Genomic DNA, 23,536 nt, shown 5'->3' on the forward strand with positions numbered 1-23,536 from the left:
TATCATGATCAAATAAATTCCCCATAAAAATAATCTTTTTAAAAAAAAACATCCCTCTCCTGAGGTTGTACTTTCCAATGAATCAGAAACTATCAGAGTAGAGTTACTGAACTCTGCTGACTGGTCAAACACAAGCCCTCCAGACTGCAGCAGCTAGTGTAGAGCATTCATTCAGCCTGTGAGCAAGCACTGGTTGAAGAATCAATATTAGGACGAGGGATGGAATTTCGTTTAAAGTTGATGTTTAAACGTCATGGCTCATACAGCCAACTTCCCGACAAGTAAAAAAAAACAACGTAGCCCTGTTTGCTAATTTTATCAACGTGGTCATGTACTAAAGCGGAAAAACAACAACAGCAAATTCTTCCAATCTACACGGTGCTTCAGATGTGGTGGAAATAAAAAAAAATGTGCAAACTATTGCATGACAACCTAATTTAATGTTTTAATAACCATGATAAAGTTGTACTGTAAACTAGACAGTGTCTACTGCGAGACATTAGTGACCTTTGTATCTTCACCTTTGTGTTTCTCTCTCTCTGTAAAGGTTCTACATCGGCTGCGACCTGTGTACCAACTGGTATCACGGCGAGTGTGTGGGCATCACGGAGAAGGAGGCCAAGAAGATGGACGACTACATCTGCGTGGAGTGTAAACGGGGCCAGGAGAGCACGGAGGAGCTGTACTGCATCTGTAAGACGCCATACGACGAGTCCCAGTAAGGAGCTGCAGCATTGTGTGTCTGTGTGCCTCACTCTGCTTCTGTTGGTACATCTTCTGATGTTTGGCAAAACCGGGCTGTTGTTGCTTTATATTAGGGCTGTCAATCGATTACAATATTTAATCGTGATTAATCGCAAATTAATCACACTTTTTTTTTATCTGTTCAAAATGTACCTTAAAGGGAGATTTGTCAAGTATTTAATACTCTTATCAACATGGAAGTGGGCAAATATGCTGCTTTATGCAAATGTATGTATATATTTATTATTGTAAATCAATTAACAACACAAAACAATGACAAATATTGTCCAGAAACCCTCACAGGTACTGCATTTAGCATGGAAAATATGCTCAAATCATAACATGGCAAACTGCAGCCCAACAGGCAACAACAGCTGTCAGATTGTCAGTGTGCTGACTTGACTATGAAGAAGTGTTACCTAATTTATTTATTTATAAAGCACATTGAAATATAAGTGGGCCCTACATCACAAGTAAAGGGTTCTTCTTTCCTTCCCAGGTTCTACATCGGCTGTGACCGGTGTCAGAACTGGTACCACGGTCGCTGTGTGGGCATCCTGCAGAGCGAGGCGAACCACATCGACGAATACGTGTGTCCACAATGTCAGTCGACAGAGGACGCCATGACGGTCTTCACACCGCTTACTGACAAGGACTACGAGGGCCTGCGGCGAATTCTGCGTTCCTTACAGGTAAAAGCGATTTATTGCAGCTGAACAAACACGTGTGAAACTCTATTCTGCAAACCAAAACGGTGGGAATTTCGGAGAGGTTGAACACGCTCAGCAGTAGCTTACAGCACTGTAGTGGTAGTTTTATTACAAGCGATAGAGCGCACACAGTAACACAGCTCCTCGTGGCCGCACTACAGTGTAAGAGCAGCAAACAAAAGTCCTCTGTGTGCGTCTTATCTGATGGGTTCGGCTGCCCAGAGCGCTACTTGGACCGCTGCCTGGCCTCAGCATTTTTACTCCTTTCCCTTTCTTTTCCTCTTCCTCCTCCTACCTCTTCTCCTCTCATTTTGTCCTCCTCTCTCCAGCGGTCTGTGTATGTGTGAGAGATACAAGTGTGGAAGAAAAGTAAGAGAGAACATCTGTGTTGACCCACCTGCTTCCAGTGTCATTTTCATGGCGCTGTTTGTTTTTCTTCAGCAGTTTTCAGCTTTCTCAAGTGTCTTGTCTTTCTCTTTATCTCTCCCCTCACGGCCCCTCCCTCCCCTGCAGGCGCATAAAATGGCGTGGCCATTCCTGGAGCCAGTGGACCCAAACGACGCCCCGGACTACTACAGGGTTATCAAGGAACCAATGGGTGAGTGGAGGAAATGTGTAAAAGCACCCAAACATGGTAGTGAATACTGACAACAAGGTTTGTAATTGAATGTTTCCCAGCTGCTTGAATTAGCCTCCGGTCCCATTTGGATTGGCAACTACTCTGGACTCGAGCCTGTCTATGTTCTTCATGCCATTGAGTGCCTCTGTTTGTGCACATATTGTGCATATTAATTCAATGTTACTCACTTAGGCTTTATTTTTTGTCTGTGCTGTTGCTGCAGGTTAATTCAGTTGGAAGTCCAGTTTTGTTTTTTATTTTTTTTCAAAACTTGCTTATTGGTATTTTTTAGTATTTGTGGCATCCCTCGGCATCTATTTCAGTGACATTTTGACAAAATTATCAACAACAATTTTGATAATCGAGCAATCGCTTAAGTCATTTATGAAGGTACAATACCAAATATTTGCTGGTTCAGTCGTCTTGACTGTTTTGGATTTGTTGCTCTTCTCTCTGTAGTATCATTATTAATTGAATGTCTTTGTCATTTTGGACGGTTGGTTGAGCAAAATGAACAACTTGACGACGTCACCTTGGGCTTTGTTAGAGGTTTTCCTTATTTTCTGACATTTTTCAAACATGATAAATGATTAATGGATTAACTGATAATGAAAATGGTCCATAAAGTTAATAATACAACATAGTAGAGGTAACGATCAAATGAAAGCAATGGTCCAGGCTGTATTTTCTGAATGCAGAACTCTTTAAAACATCGTATGGTTTTGTGGATCGGCTTTACTGATGTCGACATACTTTAAGTTTTGCGCTTTGTGGCTCCGTTATGTAGGAAAATATTAAAAGCGTGACTCATGAATCAGCAGATTACCAAGACTGGGATTGAGAGCAATCCCCATTCGGAAGATAAAGTTGCCTCAGTGGTGCTGTTTTCATTTCAGAATTGCTTTAGTTTACTGGAAGCAACACCCCGCCTCTGTATCTTTAAACATTAAAACACAGCCACCAGGAGGCCAGCAGGGAGGAAGCCCTCCAGCTCAGATCAAACCGGCCATGTAAATGGGGACTTACGTCAGCAGGGCCTTTTTGAACTTCCACACAAACAAACCGTTAATGAGCTGGTCCGGGTCTGCCGGGCTCCCTGTGGAAAGGGACCAGCCCCACACTTAGCTCCTGTTGGCCCGGTCCTGGAAACTCTAGTCCTCCCCTCTCCCTTCCACTGCAAGAAAAAGACCTTGTTGGTTTTCAAAAGAAAAAAAGCATTTGGCTGGTGTAGCTGCAGCCGTTGGTAGTTTTTGGAGGGTTTTGAGATGAAATCTGATGACGGAGAAGAAGGAGGTCTTTGATATTGACCATGAGGTTTGTAAGCCAGCTGGGTGGGGGTTAAGGAGGTTAAGAGTGGGATATGTTTGTTTAAAACGCAGCCCCGGGGACGCCGTGCAGAGCAAACCACCGGCAGCAGCAGATTATATGAAGCCTCGGCTGTTGCCAGCTTCTCCGCTAACTCAATCTTATTTTTTTTCTAACTTGATTTAACCAGGTTAGTAACACTGAAAGCTCTTTTTTTATGGGAGATTTGGAAGCATTAATTTGACACTCAGATAATGAGGCTCTCCTCAGGAATGACTAATCGGTCAGATCTCAGTAACTGATCTGGAAGGCTGACTAGATAGAGGTTAAAGCTGGCAGACGTTTTGGATTTTTGCTGTCACATATAAAGTGATGAACTGAGCTCCCAGGAAACATATTTGAACGTCTGTCAAACACATGCCACATGAGCTGCAATTACTTTGAAGCAGGCATGCTGATTTGTGGAACAAAGTTGATTAGAAAAGCCAGATATTCCTCTGCTGCGTCTGTGATGTTTGTCTCTGGCAAGAGTTCATGATTTCTATTACGTGCTGTACACACAATCGTTAACCAAATCTATTTTATAAATCCTCTTTTCTCAGACCTTTCCACCATGGAGGAGAGGATACAGAAGCGCGAGTACATCAAGCTGACAGAGTTTGTAGCGGACATGACCAAAATCTTCGACAACTGCCGCTACTACAACCCCAGCGACTCGCCCTTCTACCAGTGTGCCGAGGTTCTGGAGACCTTCTTCGTCCAGAAACTCAAAGGGTTCAAAGCCAGCAGGTAAGATGGGGAAAATGATGATGATGATCAGCACTGATGAGGAAAAGAAACCCCCCAAAAAAATGGCAGCGGGTGACTTTTGAGAGAAGGGAAGTAGTGTTACAAGCCCCCTGGGTCAGTGAATGAAGTGTCTTTCAGAGAGAGACATTTAGTCATTAGCAGCTCCAGCTGTGTAGCTGACTGTGACCTCTGACCTCCTTGGAGGCTGGGTAGATACACATTTTCTCCAGTGAGAGCAATAAAATGAAACTTCTCATGGAAAAATACATGTCAGACGCTAGTGGAGTTCATTATCTCCTTCTTCCTTTTCATTTTCTGGGTCACCACCTTCCTCTAAACATGTAAATCATGTTTGTTTGTTATTTGACTGAATGCTCATACAACCAGCAAGCTTCACCCGTCTCCGAAACAAGCCAGCATAAAACACTGACACGGTTAAATCTCCACAAATACCGTGTAACATTTTTTAAAAGCCTGATGCCGGATGCATGGCTTTCCCTTCACCCTCCCTACTCCAGACCGTATGAGCTTTCTCTCACACTCATCTACAGTTTCATGTTGGTGGTATCTTCATTCAGCCTTCAGTCGGCTGATTTTTCCACCCATAACAACATATCTGCTTCAGCTTTTCATCGTGTAATGAAGGTGCATGTTCTGCTTTGTTGTTTTTAGTGGAGTTATGTAATGTTACCATCTATGATAAGGAATAGTAAAGTATAGTAAAATGAAAAGCAAAGTTTTTACTATTTCACCAAACTTTGTTCCATATAGGCTGGTGAAGTACGGAAAATTACTCAATCTGGGATTTTCAGGTTCAGGCTGAGACCCAAAGCTCTATATCATCTAAAGCATTTTACAAATCCAATTGAAGCAATGTTTTACCCTGCTCTTTATGGCCTTAAAGGGATAGTTCGGGTGTTTTGAAGTGGGGTTGTATGAGGTACTTATACATAGTCAGTGTATTACCTACAGTAGATGACGGTCGGCACGCCCGAGAAACAGACAGGAGTACTAGTACAGGAGCAAAGCAATGTACTGCTGTGGACGGGGCCAGCAGCAAAACATATTTTAGACACCTAAAATAAAAGCTCACCTAAAAAAATCTATATCGGTATAAGTGTACGCTATATTTAGAATATTTTCACCGCTTTACCTGAAGCCGTCAGACAGCCCTTTCTGACGGGGAATGTTCAGAACACAGGGGTTTGTGTGACTTTGGTGAAACTGAACTAACCAAATTCTCCCAGTAACACAAACAAACTATCCGATCAAGGCTGCGGTAGACCAGCAACTCTTCTGCGAAGTAAATTTTTTTTTTTTTTCAATGGAGTCTGGTTGCTTTGGCGAGAGCCTAGATAACGGCTTCAGTTCCCCGTCAGAAACATAGACTGTAATCCTGTCTGACGGCAAGATAAATCAGTGAAAATATTCTAAATATAGTGTACACTTAAACTGATAATGATTTTTTTAGGGTGGCTAAAATACGTTTTGCTGCCGACCCCGTTTTCCATGCGTAACTCCTGTCTGCTTCTCAAAACTGGGTGCGTGCCGACCGTCATCTACTGTAGGTAATACACCAACTATGGATAAGTACCTCATACAACCCCACTTCAAAACACCCGAACTATCCCTTTAATGCTCTTAGTGTTGTTCCTGCTCATACTGTAGTATGGAAGCAGCAAATAAGCCCCAATAACTCCACTATCTGGTTGTGCCTTTATTGAACTCACCTCACTGCATTGCCCTCGCTGCGTGATGTGACTGCTTTAGGTGGATGCACACTACAAGGTTTTAGCGACAGGTTGATTTATATTTACATACAATACATGTCGTTTATGTGCCTTTTGTTGTACTTTATTTTGGTTATTTACTGAAAGACAAGCTGAACATTTCATAGTGAGTTTTTAGTGAGATCTTGTCTCGACACACAGGGAGTTTCTACGATCATCTCCGCTCTGATGTTTCATTAGTTCAGTAAGGTTTGCTTGTGGTTTGCATCCAGCTAGGTGCCTGAAACGGTGATGTGCTTCACCTATTTACACCATCCATTCCCTCTGTCTCTCTCTCTCTCTCTCTCTCTCTTGCAGATTGTGATGTCAAACTCCTGGGTGCCGGGGTCACTCTTAAAACAAACAAATTGCTGTTTTTACTTGTTTAAAACAGCGTTAAAAACTTTGTAAGAAAGTGCATATATTAAGCCACACTGTAGGTGTGATCCTTTTTTTATTTTAGAAGCAAAGGACAGAAATAAAACACGGTTTCTACTGTCTAATAATGGCAGCCATGTTGGTAACACAAAGCATTCAAGGGAAAATGTATTTTCTTACACTTCTTGCAACAGATGACTGATATTTTGTTTATGTTTGAGTTGGATATAAAAGACAAAAACATGAAGTTTGTTATTCTCTTTTCTTGAGATTCAGTTTATAAAAAACAAAAAGCTAAGGATTTTGATTGTAAAATCTGACTTCACACACACACGCGGATAACTTATCTTTTAATTTGACAGAACTGTTGTATATCATATTGGTCATTACATGCTGCAGCAGAACATTTTTACCTCATTTCTTAGCCAAGAATCTTTTTAAAAAAGCATGCAACATTTATTAGTTTCTTTTTATTGGCTGTACCCATGTATAGTGTTATTTTATGTGCATATTATATCTTTTTGTGAAGGACTATTTTTATGTTCTAAAGGAAATAATGGTAGGATCTGTAAAGATAAATTGGAGAAAAAATGTAGTTTAGCTTTCCTGTTCTAAATATGGAAGCTCGACAGTCTCCAGTTTAAAAAAATAAAAAAGCCCTTGTACATACTGTTGGGCCGATCATACACTTCGATAACATTTCACCAACATGGCTGCTCTGTCTTCGTCAAAGTGTCTGACCCACTGGCATCCAATTCATGTTTTTTTTTTTTTTTTTTTGTATTTCCCCCTAGTGCATATTTTTGTCATATTGTAAAGCTTTTAATAAAAAAGGAAACACCAAGAAGTTTTCCAACTGTTTTCTTCCTCCTCTCTTTGCCCGTCTCTGTAGGTCGCATAACAACAAACTACAATCAGCAGCCTCTTAGCTCCCTCCTAAAAATCCAAGTGTCAAAAAAGACAAGCCTTGTGGTGGTTTCCTCTGAATGATTAAGCCCCGTGGTCCAAGTCGGGCTGCATCCGAACCTGAGCCCTCTCTGAGGGGAGAGCACGCTCCCGGCTGAACATCAGCTCGCACTGGTGTCAAAGCGCCCAACCTCCAACACCTCCATTGCAGTGCTAAGGGGAGAGAGAGAGAGAAGTCCCTTTTCATCCAAAGTGTCATTGGGACATACTGGCAGAGAAGTCCCACTACGTTCAGACCAGGGGCAGGGCGGCCACGGACTGTCTGGCAGCCTGCTTCATCCCCACCAGAGCATCCCATCCATGAGAACAAAGGATCAAGATGGGAAACGCAGATAAAGTTGGCCGATTGGATGTTCAGTCTGATCTCACGTCAGCAGCAGGACTCTTGAAAGAGTTGTGTTTAGTTCTGTAGCTGATCACTATTTGTGTGTGTCCTATATAGCAAAGTGTCAGCTTTGATCTTCCCACCCAGAGGTGCAACTTTCATTTCATCTTGTCACATTTTAATGACACAAACAAACATCCCATTAAAGCCTTTAGCCCCCCCCCCCCCGCCTCACATGGAGATGTTCATATGAGGTCAAAATGTTTATGCTTCACATGTGGCTAAAGGCATCGCATCCATCAGCCGATTAGATTGTTGTCTGTTGTCAGGCTATTAAATAGGCGTTATCGGTTGCTATAAGCACCATAGATGTGGGTCAGTAGGGGCCTACTATACCCAATATGTAAGGGATAATGTACAGTGAGCACCGTGTTCACAAGCGTTAAGTTTTCACTTTTGAAAAGTAGTTATTTTAAGCCAAAACACAATGTTTTCCCCTAAACTTAACGAAGTGTTATTTTTGCTTAAACCTAAAAAGGTTGTAGTTTTGTTGCCTAAACCTAAAGAAGCCTTTTTGTTTGTGTTTTGTTTGTGTTCAAATCGTTTGATGCAGTTTTACGTGGTAGAACATGATGCATTTAAGTTTCACTTTCACTTTTACAAGGTGGTAGGCATAGTAGGCCCCTAATGACCCACATCTATGGTGCTTATTGCGGCCGATGACGCCTATTTAATGGCCTGATAACGAATCGGGTACAGTATCTTGGAGTTCATTCTTCTCATATTTTTTTTTTAAAAACAGTTTATTAAGATTACATCAATACAATCAACACAAACGGCATCAGCCATCAATTCCCCCCCACCACCCCACCCCCAAAGTCTTCTCATATTTAACAGTATGCCTGAAAGCAGCATGTTATTGGTGCTGTAGGAACAAACGTCGCTCTTTGTCTCCCCCCCACCAGAAAAAATAACCCCATTGAAGCCGATCAGTTTTCAGATCCACTTTGTGCAGCCGATCTCAGGCGCTGGGTCACCTTTCCATTTTTCACACCTAACTCCACTATAGAGAGGCGAAGTCCCGTCCCTTCCAGTGGACCACCATAGGACCTTATTTTGGGAAATAAATATGAAAAGCGAGAGACAAATCCTTTTTTTGATCCAGTTTGAATTGCGCCATGAATCACACATATGATGTTTGTCAATTTAAAACAGAATTTTGCAAGTCAAGAAACTCTGTTTGTTATAAAATTGTTGAAGCATAAGACAAAATACGTAATTAGAAAGACGACACACCCAAAAGGTGATGAGTATTGCGTGTTTCGTACTGGGATGTACTCACACACAGCAACAGGTCTCACTCATTCTTTCTCTTCCCGGCTGATAAAAAGACCAGGAGTCGCTGCATAAAACACATCAGGTAACATAACGTTTCATTTGTGCATGGAGCAAAGCTAAGCTTAACTAGCTAGCTAGAGTTTTATTGTTCGAGACGAGAGATGTAGTTCACTGAGCGGTTTCACACTAAACTACATGATACTACGACAAACTGAGACTTTCTTAACCTGAAAAAAATTTAAATTGACAAACATCGTATGTGTGATTCATGGTGCAATTCAAACGGGATCAAAAAAATATTTATCTCTCACCGTTGACTACCGTTAATATTTTGTCCGAAATAAGGTCCCATGTTGGTCCACCGGATGGGGCGGGACTTCACCTCTCTATACCCTCAGTTGTGCAGCCCTGCACGAAGCATGAACCAACCTCACGAAACCCACTTGGTGGCACATTCACATTCAGTTTCACTATATGTAGAAGCTAGATTTCTGAAAAACAGTCGAGGTGATTTTTTTTTCTGTTTCTGTAGACGGCACTCACTCAATTCAAGGGTCTTCATTTCGTCCGATTTAAATTTCCAGAGGGAAACACCGAGGACGGGCCATCCCATCCCACCGCATCCTGCTTCTCCTCTGACCTTTTACCATTTTGTGTTCTTCTGAAATGCAAGTGAAGAATGTTAACTAGCTCTGTGCTCCCTTTTAAACGTGACCTTTCTTTTGAAGGAGGTCAAGGACAAGGAAGCGAGACTGTTTGGCCTTCAGAGAAGGTGAAACTTGTAGAAGGCTTAACCAACCCAAATGTATTGTACCTCCCTCCATGCACACACACACCGTCTCATCCAAAGCTCAGTTTCTGTCACTGGCTGAGTCTGTAAGTCTCTCTCCCCTTATCTATCAGCCACTTCTTCCAACATATTTCATTGAAGTTGACAGGTTGGCTCACATATGTCTCTCAACTCGCCCTCAAAGCATGGTTAAGTAATTGGATAATGGACTTTTCCACTCAGCATCAACTCAGTTATGTTGCGGTCTGCGGCAGCATGTCTGGGAGTAAACTTTGAGTGGGAACTGGGGAGTCTTTGTACCGTGGGGTTTGTATGAAAATTTTATAGCTGCATTTTTATCATATTTGGGAACATTTTTGTAATCCGTGATTATCAGTTTTGTAGGAGGTTGAGCAGTCATAAGACACGTTGTCTTTAAGTTATTAAAAACAGTTTAAAATTAAGCAAATGTTTCGGTTTCAATCAGTTTGTGTGTGTGTGTTCGCAGAGTTGAGAGATAATGTAGCTGCTGTCTTCTTTACTGTGTTTGTGTGTCTCTCACACAAATTGTCCGTCACTTTGTAATCTGATGTTTCATCCACCGTTTGTAATCTCTATTGTACATTATGGCTGTCCAAATATGTAGAGATGAAAGATTTTTAGAGCAGTAGAAACTTTTATTTTTCACTCTTTGAACCAGCAACTAAGCCCGCCTGTATATTGTAACTATTTTTTTTTCTTCTCTTTAATTGAAGTGAACTCTACATTTTAGGTGAAATTGCCCTTTATATTAAAAGTGCTGCATATTGTGAGCATAAAGGTTTTGAACGGGGGTAGAGTGACGCAGTTAACTCTTGTAAAGAGTTCTTCTTTTTTTTGTAAGAAACCAACCAGTTCAACATAACTTCTATATTGACATTGCATTTCTTGTATTATTTATTCATATCAATGAAAAGTTCTGTTTTTTTTAGTAATGTCGAGGAAACGTAACTGCAGATAAAAAGTACTCTATGTTTTTAACTGATTGTGGCAACTCCGAAGAGATTCTCTTTTGTACTTGATAGGACATTTCATCCTAGATAATAAAGTAATGTTTTTGACACCAGTTTTCAGGAGTTTTGTTTGATTGTCTCAGCTCATCACAGTTTATCTTCTTACCTCAACATATCCCAGTTTGATACTGTGCATTGTATTATTATACAGCTCTTGCACATTCCTTGCATTATGTTTACATTAGGGCTGTCAAAGTTAAGACATTAATAACGCGTTAACGCAAATTCTTTTTAACACCACTAATTTTTTCAACGCATTAAAACAACTTGCGATTTTTAGGTTGCAGCGGGCTCAGTTTTAAAGCTAGAGTGGAGATACTGGCATCATATGAAACCGTGTCATACTAGCTCGTCACGAAGGAGGCTAAATTGCGTTAAATTTTTGCTATGAAAAACTGTCTATATATTTGGGGCAAGTCATAGTCAAGTCAGCACACTGACACACTGACAGCTGTTGTTGCCTGTTGGGCTTCAGTTTGCCATGTTATGATTTGAGCATATATTTTTATGCTAAATGCAGTACCTGTGAGGGTTTCTGGACAATATTTGTCATTGTTTTGTGTTGTTAATTGATTTCCAGTAATAAATATATACATACATTTGCATAAAGCAAGCATATTTGCCCGCTCCCATGTTGATAAGAGTATTATATACTTGACAAAGGTGGCTCCCTTTAAGGTTGCTCTAAAAGTGATGGGGAGGCAGTGTACAGAAATCAAGATCAGTGTCAAAAGCTTAGCGACCACTTGTGAGATGATCCGAGTATGTTTTTGCTGAAGGAAGGTGTGGAGGGAGTTATAATTGCTGAGACAGGAAGGAATGAACGCATGAATAATCATCTCCATTTCAACGGGCCTGAGCTGGAAAAAAGCAGAAGTGAATCAAACACACAAGATATTGGTCAAGTTATAGGCATTGATCTCAAATAGTTAGGGTCTGGATAGGTCGTCGGTCAGTGAGTCTCTCACAAGAGTTTTTGCAAGTTTTCGCAATTTGCAGGTTACCTTTTAGACACAACCGCAGCTGTCAGGATGTGATATTGGACCAAACCTGTTGCCTTAGCAACAGAATGGTAATGAAAAGGTGTATAGGCTGGTTTTGGCAGAAATAACATCTGTTTTTTCAGTGTTGAAGAAATGATCTGGCATCTTTTTTTTATAGAGTTTAGGTAGTTATGTTAAATAGATAAATTATGAGGCTTAAGTGAGATGTATAATTGAACATCGTCTGCATAACGATGATAGGAGATACCTGACGTATTATGACGTATTATGGGGCGTCCTCGTGGCTTAGGGGTTAAGACTCCTACCATGAACTGCTACGTGCCTGATTCAAGTCTTGTCTCTCATTTCCTGTCAATTCTGTCTTTAATTTAAAAAAATAAAAAGACCAAAAATGCCCCAAAATGACTTTTTATCTGCCCAAGGAGAAGCATATACGAGGCAAACAAGTCTAGTTTTAAGGCCTATTGTTTAATATATACATGGATATTTATATTCATGTATGTAGGCTATAAAACAATGTAAGCACATTATATACAATGTGCTTACATGGTGTATTTTATGACATAAATTTGTGCCTCATCAAGTAACGACAAACTAATTACTATCTGATACCGACACAATGCACAGAGACTGGGAGAAACAGGGGGTTCAGTCGGGTCCCATTTTTTCCCCGGGGCCCTCTTAGTGAGTTAATCCGGCCCTAAACGGCGAGTTCAATCTTCTTAACTCTTGTCAATTATCTGGAGCTTTAACAGAAAAGTGCATGTACTTGTGAGTGCTGAAGGACAAGGTCGTGACCTCCGATACACTCCCACAATCTCTTCCTGTGATCAAATTACCAACATGACGCATAAAAGCCACCTCCACAGGGTTGACCTTTCAACTCTCCTCTCACACCCTTCTCCCCCCCCCCCCCCCCCCCGCCTCCCTCTCTTCACTCCCAACACTCAAACCGCTAAATGAATCCAGAGGCTCGCACGGACGCTGCGAGCGCCGGAGATAGCCACAAGCCCCAAGTGGTTTCAATCCACCACCAACACCCTCGTCTCTTTCTCTCACTCTCCCCCCTTGTGGCTTGGGGGCTATCACACAGGAAGAGATATTTCCCACCTCTCCCTCCTCCTCCTCCTTTACATCCTCTGCGATGAGGAATGTCCTCCCGCTGCGATAGTAGCCAAAGATGTGGAGCAGGCTCCTGTTTCCTGCCCGCCTGCATCTGTTCCCTCCAGCGCTGATCCCAGATAGAGGCTTCCTCGAGCCTGGGAACCGACCGGCCGAGCTGACAGACGGGACAGAGAGGGAGAAAAGAGGCTTAGCCCTGCCTGCCTCCACGTCCAAGTTCCCAAGTCAGTCTGTCCTCCCGGAGGCCAGACAGAGAGACCATGGTTGTTAAACTCTAATTAGAGTGTCTTATTTTGGGGGCTCCTTCCCATGCAATCAAACATAATGAGGATCAATGTTCCGGTCAGTAAGCAGATGTATGTGATAGCTTGAGTAGACAAATAAATTTCTCACGGGGTCATTGAGTACAAAACAAATACACATTTTTATTGGGTCCATGTATAGTAAAGCAATGTAAGCGTTCAGTGCAAGTTTTCCCTTTCATGAGCTCAGGGATTTCTGATTAAATAAGAAGCTATCCCTTTAGAAAGACGGACACCCTCCTCTCCTGCTTCAATCCCCTCCCTGTGTCATTTGACTTCTTTATTACTCCTCTACCTTGCCTCCGTCTCTTTCTTTCTCTGATCCTGCCTAAATACTTTAAATACCTGGTTCTTTTTTTTCAGCTTTGGCCCCGTGTTTGTGTGTAAGCAAGAAAACAAGAGACATCCCCAACGGTGGAGCTGTGACGGAGGCACTTTTCCGAGTCATGTGTCCAGGTGCGGAGAGGATCAGATTGCTATGATTAGATTTATGGCTTAGTCCCTACAACAACACCCCCTCCCCCCTCCTCATTCAGCAAGACCCTGTTTGATGTCCCAGTCTACTGGGGCAGATATTTCATCGTGGACACATAATTAAAGTTACGAAAATAAGCCGCTCTCATGATAAGCAAAGGTCCTGTGCTCTCTCTCTCTCCTTTTTCCTCCTCCTCCTCCTCCACTGGGGGTTTGTTGCTGCTTTTACAGGCCCTTCATTCCCTCCCTTTGGTCCTTGTTACAATAATAGTGCATTTCCTGCTCACCAATAACAACCACAGTGACAACATGCACGGGACCGAGTGTTACAAAACAATACTATTCGGTGCAATACAACATTTAGCATTCATATCCATTTGGAAGCATCATTGATTAATCAAAGGAATCAACATGACTAATTAAAATGTTGGGTTTGTACAGTGAGATCAGGTCCTAAAATGCACTAAACAACTGCCATTATTTTTGTTTTCTGGTTGCTTGGATTATAGTGGGAATAAAGAGGCTGGATCTGACTATGTTTCTCTCTCAGCAACAAATATTGGCTTGCTAAACGCATGTGAAATAAAACAGAAACACGCCATGGTGAATGCTGGTGCAAGATGATAAAATATACCCATTCTATAAACTTATTTTCATAGCTAAATGTTCTTCAGACGAGCCAAATTTCCCTTTTATAGAGATTGTGTCTAGAAGGTAACCCACAATTTGGGAAACTGGTTAAGGTTAGGCATTGACCTCAAATAGTTAAGGTTAGGAAATGACCTTGAATGGTTAAGGTTAGGCATTGACCTTGAATGGTTAAGGTCAGGAAATGACCTTGAATGGTTAAGGTTAGGCATTGACCTTGAATGGTTAAGGTCAGGAAATGACTTTGAATGGTTAAGGTTAGGAAATGACCTCGAATGGTCAAGGTTAGACATTGATCTGAAATAGTTAAGATCAGGCATTGACCTTGAATGGTTAAAGTTAGGCTTTGACCTTGAATAGTTAAAGTTAGGCATTGACCTTGAATAGTTAAGGTTAGATATTGACCTTGAACGGTCAAGGTGAAACATTGACCTTGAATGGTTAAAGTTAGGCTTTGACCTTGAATAGTTAAGGCTAGGCATTTATGTCAAGTAGTTAAGGTTAGGCATTGACCTTGAATTGTTAAGGTTAGCATAGGTCGTCGGGCAGCGAGTCATGGAAGAGTTTTTGCACGTTTTTTCAACTTTTCGCAATGGCTTACCTTCTCGACACAACCTTTAAAAATGAGCCAGTTTTTTTTACTTTAGGGACTTCATGAGCCAGCCATGAATGAATGAGGAGTTTAAGTGGAGTCGTTATATTGAGAAAATAATAGTGGGAACACCCTCGTTTGATGCCCCAAACTTTACAAAATTGAAATGGAAAGTCCATTTAATTGAAGCTGCTTATGTTTTCTATCAAAGAGTCCACAAGTCAGTACTTCAGGAGCTTTACAGAGGGGTAAAAAAGATGAACCGGGATTATCATAGCAGTCAATATGAAAAATAAATCCATGCCTTCCGCAAAATGTCTTCCATCTTGCACAATACTGAGGGGTTGGTTACGATCAGTTCAGGTAAGCTGCAGTGTCTCTTCCCCTGCAGCAGGGGGCGATAGTCTCTTCTCTCTGGTTCACCTACACCTGGAGCGGGTGGCCTCCAGGGCTTTCTGGTGCCTCCGTTTGTTGAACCTCTTGACGTAGTTGTTGCTTCGCAGGAGGCCGTCTCCGGGCTTCAGTTTACCCCCCAGCAGGTTCAGGAGGTCACTGGGAAGATGGCGCCGCCGGTGGTAGATCTGGCCCATTATGACGTATCTGGTCCCTTGGAAACAAATAGGGGAAATGTTAATGTGACTGGGAGAAACCTCAGGAAAACAGGATTCCCACACAAGAATACTTTGGTGGAAACTTGTTATAGACTTCTTAATTTATGGTACTTGACCATAGACTGTTTATAAAGATAGACGACATGACAGCTCTCCAAAAGTGAAGCCAACACATCTCGATTGCCCCCTGGTGGCTGGCTGCAGTACAGGTCATAAAGCCCGCCTCCTCCATGTTAGCGGATAGGACATGGGCCAAACTAAAAAGTCAGATACATTTTTTCCAAAGATGATTTCTGTCAGTTTAGGTAGTTTTTTATCACACTGATGTTGTTTATTCAAGTGTTAATTTTTCTGATAAGTTTGATTATAATTAGTTATTTGATGCTATGAGAAGGGGGTGAGACGTCATGATTGGCAGCTGTGATTGACAGCTGCTCTTGAGTGAAGTGGTCGCGCAGCCGGAAGCTCGGGAATTGTACGAGAGAGGAGATGTAACTTCAACTTTCCATAACCGTCACCAGTCTGTGTATTAGAACATGTGTCAATCTGATCATGGATTTAGTTATAGCGATATCTATAATCTGAGAATATTTTTTTTATTCTTTAATAAACCACTCAATGAATAACAACAATGGGTTATACTTCAATAGATATACTTTCACAGTTTGTTTTACTAAACTAAACCGTTGTTCATTTACGATCCTGTTATTTTTTGAGGCCTCTGAGCGACCGTGCTGCACTCACCCAGTTTGATGTCAGGGCAGGGTTTGCTGCACTTGTAGGTGTCCAGGACCAGAAGACGGACTTTGAAGAAAAAGCTGTCTGGGGTCACATAGAGGCGACTCATCTTGTAGAAGCCATCGCTGCTCACCATCAGTGTAATGAGGCGTATTCCTTTACGCAACACGTCGATGTCGTGAACGATCCCGTTGACAGCTGTTAAAGGGACATAACAAACATCACATGTCAAAATGTTGGAAATTCATACCTACATACAGTGTTGTAAAGGAACTTTTGGGAAGTATGTTTATTTGCTTTCTTGCCATCTTGAGTGAGATGAAAAATACCACTCTTATGTTTGTCCGGTAAATATGAAGCTACAGCCAGCGGCTAGTTAACTTAGCTAAAACAAGGTTAAACAAACAAGATGTAACTTGTTAGTTAATTGGTGAGCTTTAAACGTGCTGGTAGTCAGACTTTTGTTAGTTTTGGACGGAGCCAGGTTAGCTGTTTTCCAATCTTAAAGGAACAGTGTGTAACATTTCGGGGGATCTATTGGCAGAAATGGAATATGATATTCATAATTATATTTTCATTAATGTATAATCACCTGAAACTAAGAATTGTTGTGTTTTCGTTAGCTTAGACTGAGCCGTTTATATCTGCAGAGGGAGCGGGTCCTCTTCACGGAGTCCGCCATGTTGCTCTGCCGTGTTTCTACGGTAGCCCAGAACGGACAAAGCAAACACTGGCTCTAGAGAAAGCCTCTCACGCTTTTATGTTACCTGAAGGCCACCGTAGTTCTCCGACAGGCTTGTGAAACTGCGGTAACATAAGCTGCAGAGTGCAAAACCATGGTACAGTCAGCCGCTGTCTGACTTCCGTTTGCTCCTAAAGTTGTGTTATTATGGTAAGGATGGCCTCTGAGCGAGGCGGTTTTGCACTCAGCGGCTCACGTCACCGCAGTCTTGGAAAGGGAGGAGTGAGCGGAGGGGTACTCAGTTGGTTGCAATCTGCAACCACACCACTAGATGCCGCCTAATCCTACACACTGTACCTTTAACGTGAAGCTAAGCTAACCGGCTGCTGGCTGTAGCTTCATATTGTACATAGAAGAGGGTGGTATCAATCTTCCCAATCCCAGAATGTTGAGATATTCCTTTAAACTCTTACTTAGAGCCTCAAAATTCACTGCCACAGCTTTACACACAGTAGTTTATTATCAAAGTACCAAAATATTGAAGTTTACGTTGCTTCTTAAACTATTCCTGCTTTTTACTTTTGTTTTTCTACCTTTGACTAACTCTATCTTTGTCTCTGGTTGGATACATACCAAACTCACTGTAGCAGTAATACTCTCTCTCGTCCTTCTCCTTCCTGCACTCGCTCATGCAGAAGGCATCATGTGTGAAGTCGGACTCTGTGGAGGAGAAGACAAACAGAGGACAGGATGGAGGGATGAGGAAAAGAGAGAGTGACTGTCTGCTTGCCATGCCCGTACGGAGCCAGACTCTCATTCCAGCGTCATTAGAAAAAGAACAAGGTTGTCATTACAAAACCCAGGCGTCGCATTCCTCCACATGGGACTGGAGGAGGCGGCCTGTGTGATGGGATATTACATTTTCCATTTTAATTACAATATCAGGACCTTCTCACTTGCTCTGCGTCAGTTGCATTACGACCTCACTGCACACAAAGGAGCCAGATTTGAGGGAAGTGGTTGTAATTAGTGGTGGGGGATGTTCACTAACTACCAGTGGAAGGGTTCAAATCAGCACTGTCATTATCACTCTCTGAGTGAACTCTATGAACTCTATGAACTCTGTGCATGATATCACTGCATGACTGACTTATTTCCATAGAAGTATAAACAAATTTATATATTTTTAGGTATTTTATGGGGAATTTTGTAGCCTTTATTAGACAGGAGACAGTGAGGTGAGGGGTGACATACAGCAAAGGCTGGACTCAAATCAGGGACATTTGCAATAGAGAGCTCAAGTCCCTCCCCTTCCGGTGGACCACCATGGGACCTTATTTCAGAAAAAATATGAAGATCCCATTTGAATTGCACCATGATTCACACATATGATGTTTTTCAATTTAAAACTTAATTTTACAAGTCAAGAAAGTCTCAGTTTGTTGTAAAACTGTTAAAGTATCAGACTGTGAAAATACGTAATTAGAAAGACGACACACCCAAAAGTCGCGTAAGTGTCGTCTCTCTGAAGCTACGATTCCTGTGTTTCGTACTGGGATGCAATCGGTCTCACTCGTTCTTTCACTTCCCGGCTAATAAAAAGACCAGGAGTCGCTGGATAAAACACATCAGGTCAGATAACGTTTCATTAGTGCGTGGTCATAGCTATTTTAGTTAGTTAGCTAGTGTTGTGGTGACGTATATTGTGCGAGACGAGAGACGTAGTTCACTGAGCGGTTTCAACACAAAACTAAATGATACTACGACAAACTGCGACTTTCTCAACTTGCAAAATTATGTTTTAAATTGACAAACGTCATATGTGTGATTCGTGACGCAATTCAAATGGGATCAAAAAAATATTTATCTATCTCCGTTGACTACCGTTCATATTTTTTCCCGAAATAAGGTCCCATGGTGGTGCACCGGAAAGGGTGTGACTTAGGCTCTCTATGACATAGTCAGTATGTTAAACCCATAAGTCACCAGGATGGACCAAACAATTTGGCTTTTGAGCACTTTTTCCATTTTTGTTCAAAGGCATTTTGTTAATGTTAAAGTTAAACGCGACATATAATGCTCATTTACAGGTTCATACTTGTATTTGGGGTTTCTACTAGAACATGTTTATATGTTTTAATGTTCAAAAAACACAATTTTTCTCATACTGTCTGTTTGAATACCTGCATTCACCCTCTGTCTGAAACCTACAACTTTTTAGCGCCTGTCTCTTTAAGACCCCTCTCTGATTGGCTTGGGAGTTTATATTCTAATGAGCCTGTATGTGACATAGGAAGGGGAGCCACATCTGAATGGCTTGTTGAATCACATGTTTTCTGATCTAGGCAGCCCACAAAAATACTAACAGGGTTGTCTTATTCCACAGTTTGTGCATTGGACGGCACTCCAGATACCCAAATGTATGTACACAAGCACTGCAAAAGTAAGTTTTTCATAATAGGTCCCCTTTAAGTCCAAATGCAAGTTTTGTTTTTTTCATTCAGTGACTAATACAAAAATGTTGTAATTGGTTTGAGTCATTTGTCACTGTGATTGTGTCATATTTTAAAGGTTATTTATAATGAGCATCAAAGATTTTCCCAGATGGCTAAACTCTAACATAATTTCAATCTTCTGAAAAAATCCCAAAAGGGGAGTTTAAAAATCAAAGATGCTGAATATGTGGACAACTCTATCAATACAAAGGTCACCTCAAAGGTCAGGACACAACAAATCCTCCCATACCTCGCCTCAGGATGTCGAACTGGTAAAGCAGGCTGGAGGAGCGCCGGTTGAAGACGACCGGCGGGCGGCTGTTGTTCCGGGTCGCTGCACCGATACCAGACTGATAGAGGCTGGACTTCCCCGGCCGGTTCTCCTCTTGGTCCAGCCGTCTGTTGGGGGGATCCCTGCGTGGGGAAGGGGGCGGTTGGTGTGGCGGCTGGGCCTGAGGCTGTGTGTGTGGTGGACCTCTGGGTCTGGAGTTGGGGTGTCCGTCTGGTTCACTCTGCTGAGGAGGACTGACGTTGGAATGGGTGTCCTGGTTGGTTTTCTGCACCGTGCGGTTGGTGGCAGCAGCTGCGGCTCCCGTCAGCGGGGTTTTGGGAAGCAGACCAGCAACTTCTCCTCTGGTTTTCTCGCTGTTGTGCTCCACCAGACGGTCGCTCTTGGGGCCCTTTTTGCTCTTGTTGTGGGGGCCATGATGGCGAGGGATGGGGGCCAGGTCACTGTGCTTTGGCCAGACAGCAGAGGGTAGAGGATGGAGGGTGAATTTGGACTCGCCGCTCTTGCTGCTCTTCTCTAGAAGCTCGTTGATGGGCAGGGAGGGCTCTTTAACCACCATCCGACTCTGGTTGCTCGGAGCTGGATCCACAAAGCTGCTCTGACCCTTTTCTATCAGGGTATACAGCTCTGGGTTGACACAAACAAAACGTTGTACTTCAGTTAGACATTTCCTTTAATTTGATATAGTGTGTTAATGTCATTTCAAAGCTCCTCTGCTCCTACAGTAAACAATGGATTCATTTAATTCACATAACTGTAGATGCTCCTTGAAACTTTAGGATCTTTAACTAAAAAAGTGTGACAGATAGTACATGAATTGGAGGCTTATCAGTAACTTTCATCGTGGGAACTTGACACTTTATTCCACAGTATGACGCTCATTGACCTTGGCATGAGTCGGTTGGAAACGTCTAACTTGATAGAGAATCTACAACTCAGATATAAGATTTTAAAATGAACCAAACCATGAAAGTCCCCAATCCATCAAAGCTATGAAATGATGCCAACTATTACTCACTTAGCATTTTATCTAAATCACATTATAGACTTGTAGCCTAATATTTACTCATGGAAATTATGCAGACAAAATTGCCTCAGATCATTGCACGTTTTTGTTTTTATTTTATTTATATATATTTTGACAGATAACAGAATAACATTTATGTAATGGGTATTGTTTTAGTGAGATCCAAAGCTGCAGATCCAGAACAGTAAATAATAAATCACAACAGAGCATGCTGCTGTGAAATTTAACTTGTACAATTACATTAAAAAGAAGGCAACATGTCAAGATTTTCTTCTAATAGGTAAAAAAAAAATCATAAAAGTTTTTCTCCAACACATAAAAAAATATAAAAAACTACAAATGCAAAATATATATATATTTTTAAAAGTACACTCACCATTGACAACATGCTCCTCCGTCTTGTAAAGAGGAAACGCTAGAAACAAGAGAAACAGAATAATCCCAGTCATCCTGGATGCTCAGTGTGGACACACTTCAACGTCTGCTACAGAAGAGGGGATTCCTGGGAGTTTTATACGGGCTGCTCAGGAATGAGATGGGATGGGGTGGAAAAGAGATGGGGGACGTCCCTAACACAGAAGTAAACACTTTGACATGACACTCCTTTCATTCATAAATGGATTTTTAACAGGCTCCCATTGTTGTTCACAATATAAGAGTGGAAATGTGTAGATATTCTCTGTTGTTTACCAAGTATGCATGTATGTATAACTATAGGACTAGGTTTACCTTCAGGTATCTGGTGTCCAACAGATTATTACAAATATTCTGTATTGATTGTTTTTTTGGGGGGGATATTTTGCTGGACAACATAGGCTAAAATACCCTCTACTTCAGGGAAAGTGATAGTAACTACTCAGCTAACAGTGAGGTGGAGGTGATGGTGTACCTGGGTGTATTCAATATCAATGAGTCTTCACTACCTTCTGGTGGCCACAGTGAGGAACTGCAACACCATTAAATTAGTCAAATTAAATTAGCATCTCTCCAAACTAGAGCAATCTAATAAGAACACAAATGTATGGAGGACCACAAAAGTCACGTAAATAGTAATAAATTATATAATTGATTGATAACTACATTGTACAACAAAAATAGTTTACAATTTTACAACAATAAAGCTGTTTACAAAATGTATTTATCAATCTATGAATAAATGGACTAAAATACAAAGTAAGTAATTATTTGACATTTTAATTTGCAATAAAAAGAAGAATTATAAAAAGAATTTACTCATTTAATATTAATCCATCAATAAATACAAAAAAAGATAATAAATAAAAAGGGATTTACAAAAACACCATAAAACAATAAGTATATCATTTAAAAATAAATGAATGAATTCATAAATAAATAATGGATTGAATTTAAAATTATATTTGAAAATGCAGTTTAAAAAGAGAAATAAATAACTGGATTCACAAATTGAATTAAGAATACAGGTTTTAATCAGGCATTTAAAAGGGCAACTTCTTTTCTCATTTGTATTTCCCTGCTGCTTTTACTAAATGTATTAGCTATTGGATTTGTGAGTAATTTAGCTTCTCCATTTAGCCTCTGCATTTAGTCCATTTATTCATAGATTAATATATACATTTGTAAACAAATTTATGAATTCAATTCAATTTATTTTTTTATAGCATCAAATCATAACAGAAGTTATCTCGAGACGCTTGCAAAAAATGACTATTTTTATTGTACAATTAGTTTATTTATCAATTAAATGCTCTATTACTATTTACATGAGTCTTGTGATCCTCCATACAAATGAACATGAAATGAGACATTGTTCAGTTGTGGTCATAGCTTTTTAATTCTTTATTATATGTTTATAAAAACATACGGTGCAGCAGTCAGAAAACATACATTTTATACACAGTTGCTCATATTTTTCCATTTTCAACATTTCCCTAAAAAAACAACTCTACTGGATTATGCTGATAAGGGTAATATCCGACAAATGGCTGCATATAGGGACAAAGGCAGAGACAGTATAGAAATAAATTGCATTATTTATAATAAATGAGTGAGTGGCAGTTTTTGTGCTTTTGTGTTACAGACATTTGCGTTTATGCATTTAGATTTCTTGTATTATAGCTACATTATATACAATTCAAATTGCAATTTGTGTGTAGTCAGATCAGTCTCAATATTAATGAATGCACACAGAAGTATTCACAAACGTATTTTGTGTATTTATACATAAATACACAAAAATATTTTTCAATGCACACAAAAATAGTTATGGTTGCATACAAATGTCAAAAAAATATCCATAAGATTCACAAATATTTCTTGTTTTAATTACTATATCATATTTCTTGTTTTCTTTTTTTTGTCTTCTAGATGAGTTTCTGTGCTTTTGTGTTATAGACATTTGCTTAGATTAGAATTATTGTTTTCTAGCTACAATATATTCAACTCAAATATCAGTAACTGTGTCTGCTCTTATTTGCAGAATAGGAGGATTAATACGGAATGAATGGTTGTCTATCCGATTTAGTGCAGTATGGACCAATTAATGATTTCAGTATTTACCCAGACATCCAGATCACTTGTATTTAAACCCTGAAAAGGAGCTAAATGCGACCCAGATGGGACTCGAACCCACAATCCCCAGCTCCGGAGGCTGATGCCTTATCCATTAGGCCACTGGGTCATTACGTAGTTATATGTGGAAAACAACCTTTATCAAAATGAAAGATTGAATCACAAACCAGTGATAGGATGTGTATTCAGGCATTTAAACTTTCAACTGCACATTGTTATGTAGAGAACATGTTACCCA

At 40.8% G+C, this 23,536-nt stretch overlaps 2 protein-coding genes and 1 non-coding gene across 9 annotated transcripts in view; 1 reads left to right on the plus strand and 2 right to left on the minus strand.

The window, feature by feature from the left end:
- LOC119484848 (nucleosome-remodeling factor subunit BPTF-like) overlaps positions 1-7,743 on the plus strand; it is a 55,588-nt gene extending 47,845 nt beyond the window's left edge. For 6 of the 7 annotated variants that reach the window (XM_037763976.1, XM_037763978.1, XM_037763977.1 and 3 more), the window contains 5 exons: positions 548-718; positions 1,244-1,436; positions 1,968-2,052; positions 3,981-4,167; positions 7,207-7,743. In XM_037763976.1, the coding sequence (XP_037619904.1) occupies positions 548-718; positions 1,244-1,436; positions 1,968-2,052; positions 3,981-4,167; positions 7,207-7,243 (673 nt within the window). In that variant the 3' untranslated portion in view covers positions 7,244-7,743. Of the gene's footprint in view, positions 1-547; positions 719-1,243; positions 1,437-1,967; positions 2,053-3,980; positions 4,168-6,254; positions 7,159-7,206 lie in introns of those variants that run through there. The other variant, XM_037763980.1, reaches the window with a different exon arrangement.
- A 6,850-nt stretch (positions 7,744-14,593) lies between these two features.
- Positions 14,594-21,235, minus strand: LOC119485870. Its single transcript, XM_037765682.1, has 5 exons — positions 21,125-21,235; positions 19,683-20,348; positions 17,571-17,657; positions 16,262-16,453; positions 14,594-15,513 (listed from the first exon to the last, which is right to left on the minus strand). The coding sequence occupies exons 1-5, from the start codon at positions 21,195-21,197 to the stop codon at positions 15,326-15,328; spliced, it is 1,206 nt and encodes a 401-aa protein (XP_037621610.1). The 5' UTR covers positions 21,198-21,235; the 3' UTR covers positions 14,594-15,325.
- Positions 21,236-23,334: 2,099 nt separating this feature from the next.
- trnar-ccg lies at positions 23,335-23,407 on the minus strand. Its single transcript has one exon. It is a non-coding gene; the product is annotated as a tRNA-Arg (tRNA).
- Between the last annotated feature and the right edge of the window lie 129 nt (positions 23,408-23,536).

This window comes from Sebastes umbrosus, chromosome 3, assembly GCF_015220745.1.
Source record: "Sebastes umbrosus isolate fSebUmb1 chromosome 3, fSebUmb1.pri, whole genome shotgun sequence".
Classification (NCBI taxonomy): Eukaryota; Metazoa; Chordata; class Actinopteri; order Perciformes; family Sebastidae; genus Sebastes; species Sebastes umbrosus.

Excerpts from the sequence above, each read along its gene's own strand:
- LOC119485870 (XM_037765682.1), bottom strand. The coding sequence starts at position 21,197 with ATGACTGGGATTATTCTGTTTCTCTTGTTTCTAGCGTTTCCTCTTTAC. Across the intron at positions 20,349-21,124 it reads GGAGGAGCATGTTGTCAATG|AGCTGTATACCCTGATAGAA; the intron begins GTGAGTGTACTT and ends GTGTCAACCCAG. Across the intron at positions 15,514-16,261 it reads CTGCCCTGACATCAAACTGG|GGACCAGATACGTCATAATG; the intron begins GTGAGTGCAGCA and ends TTTGTTTCCAAG.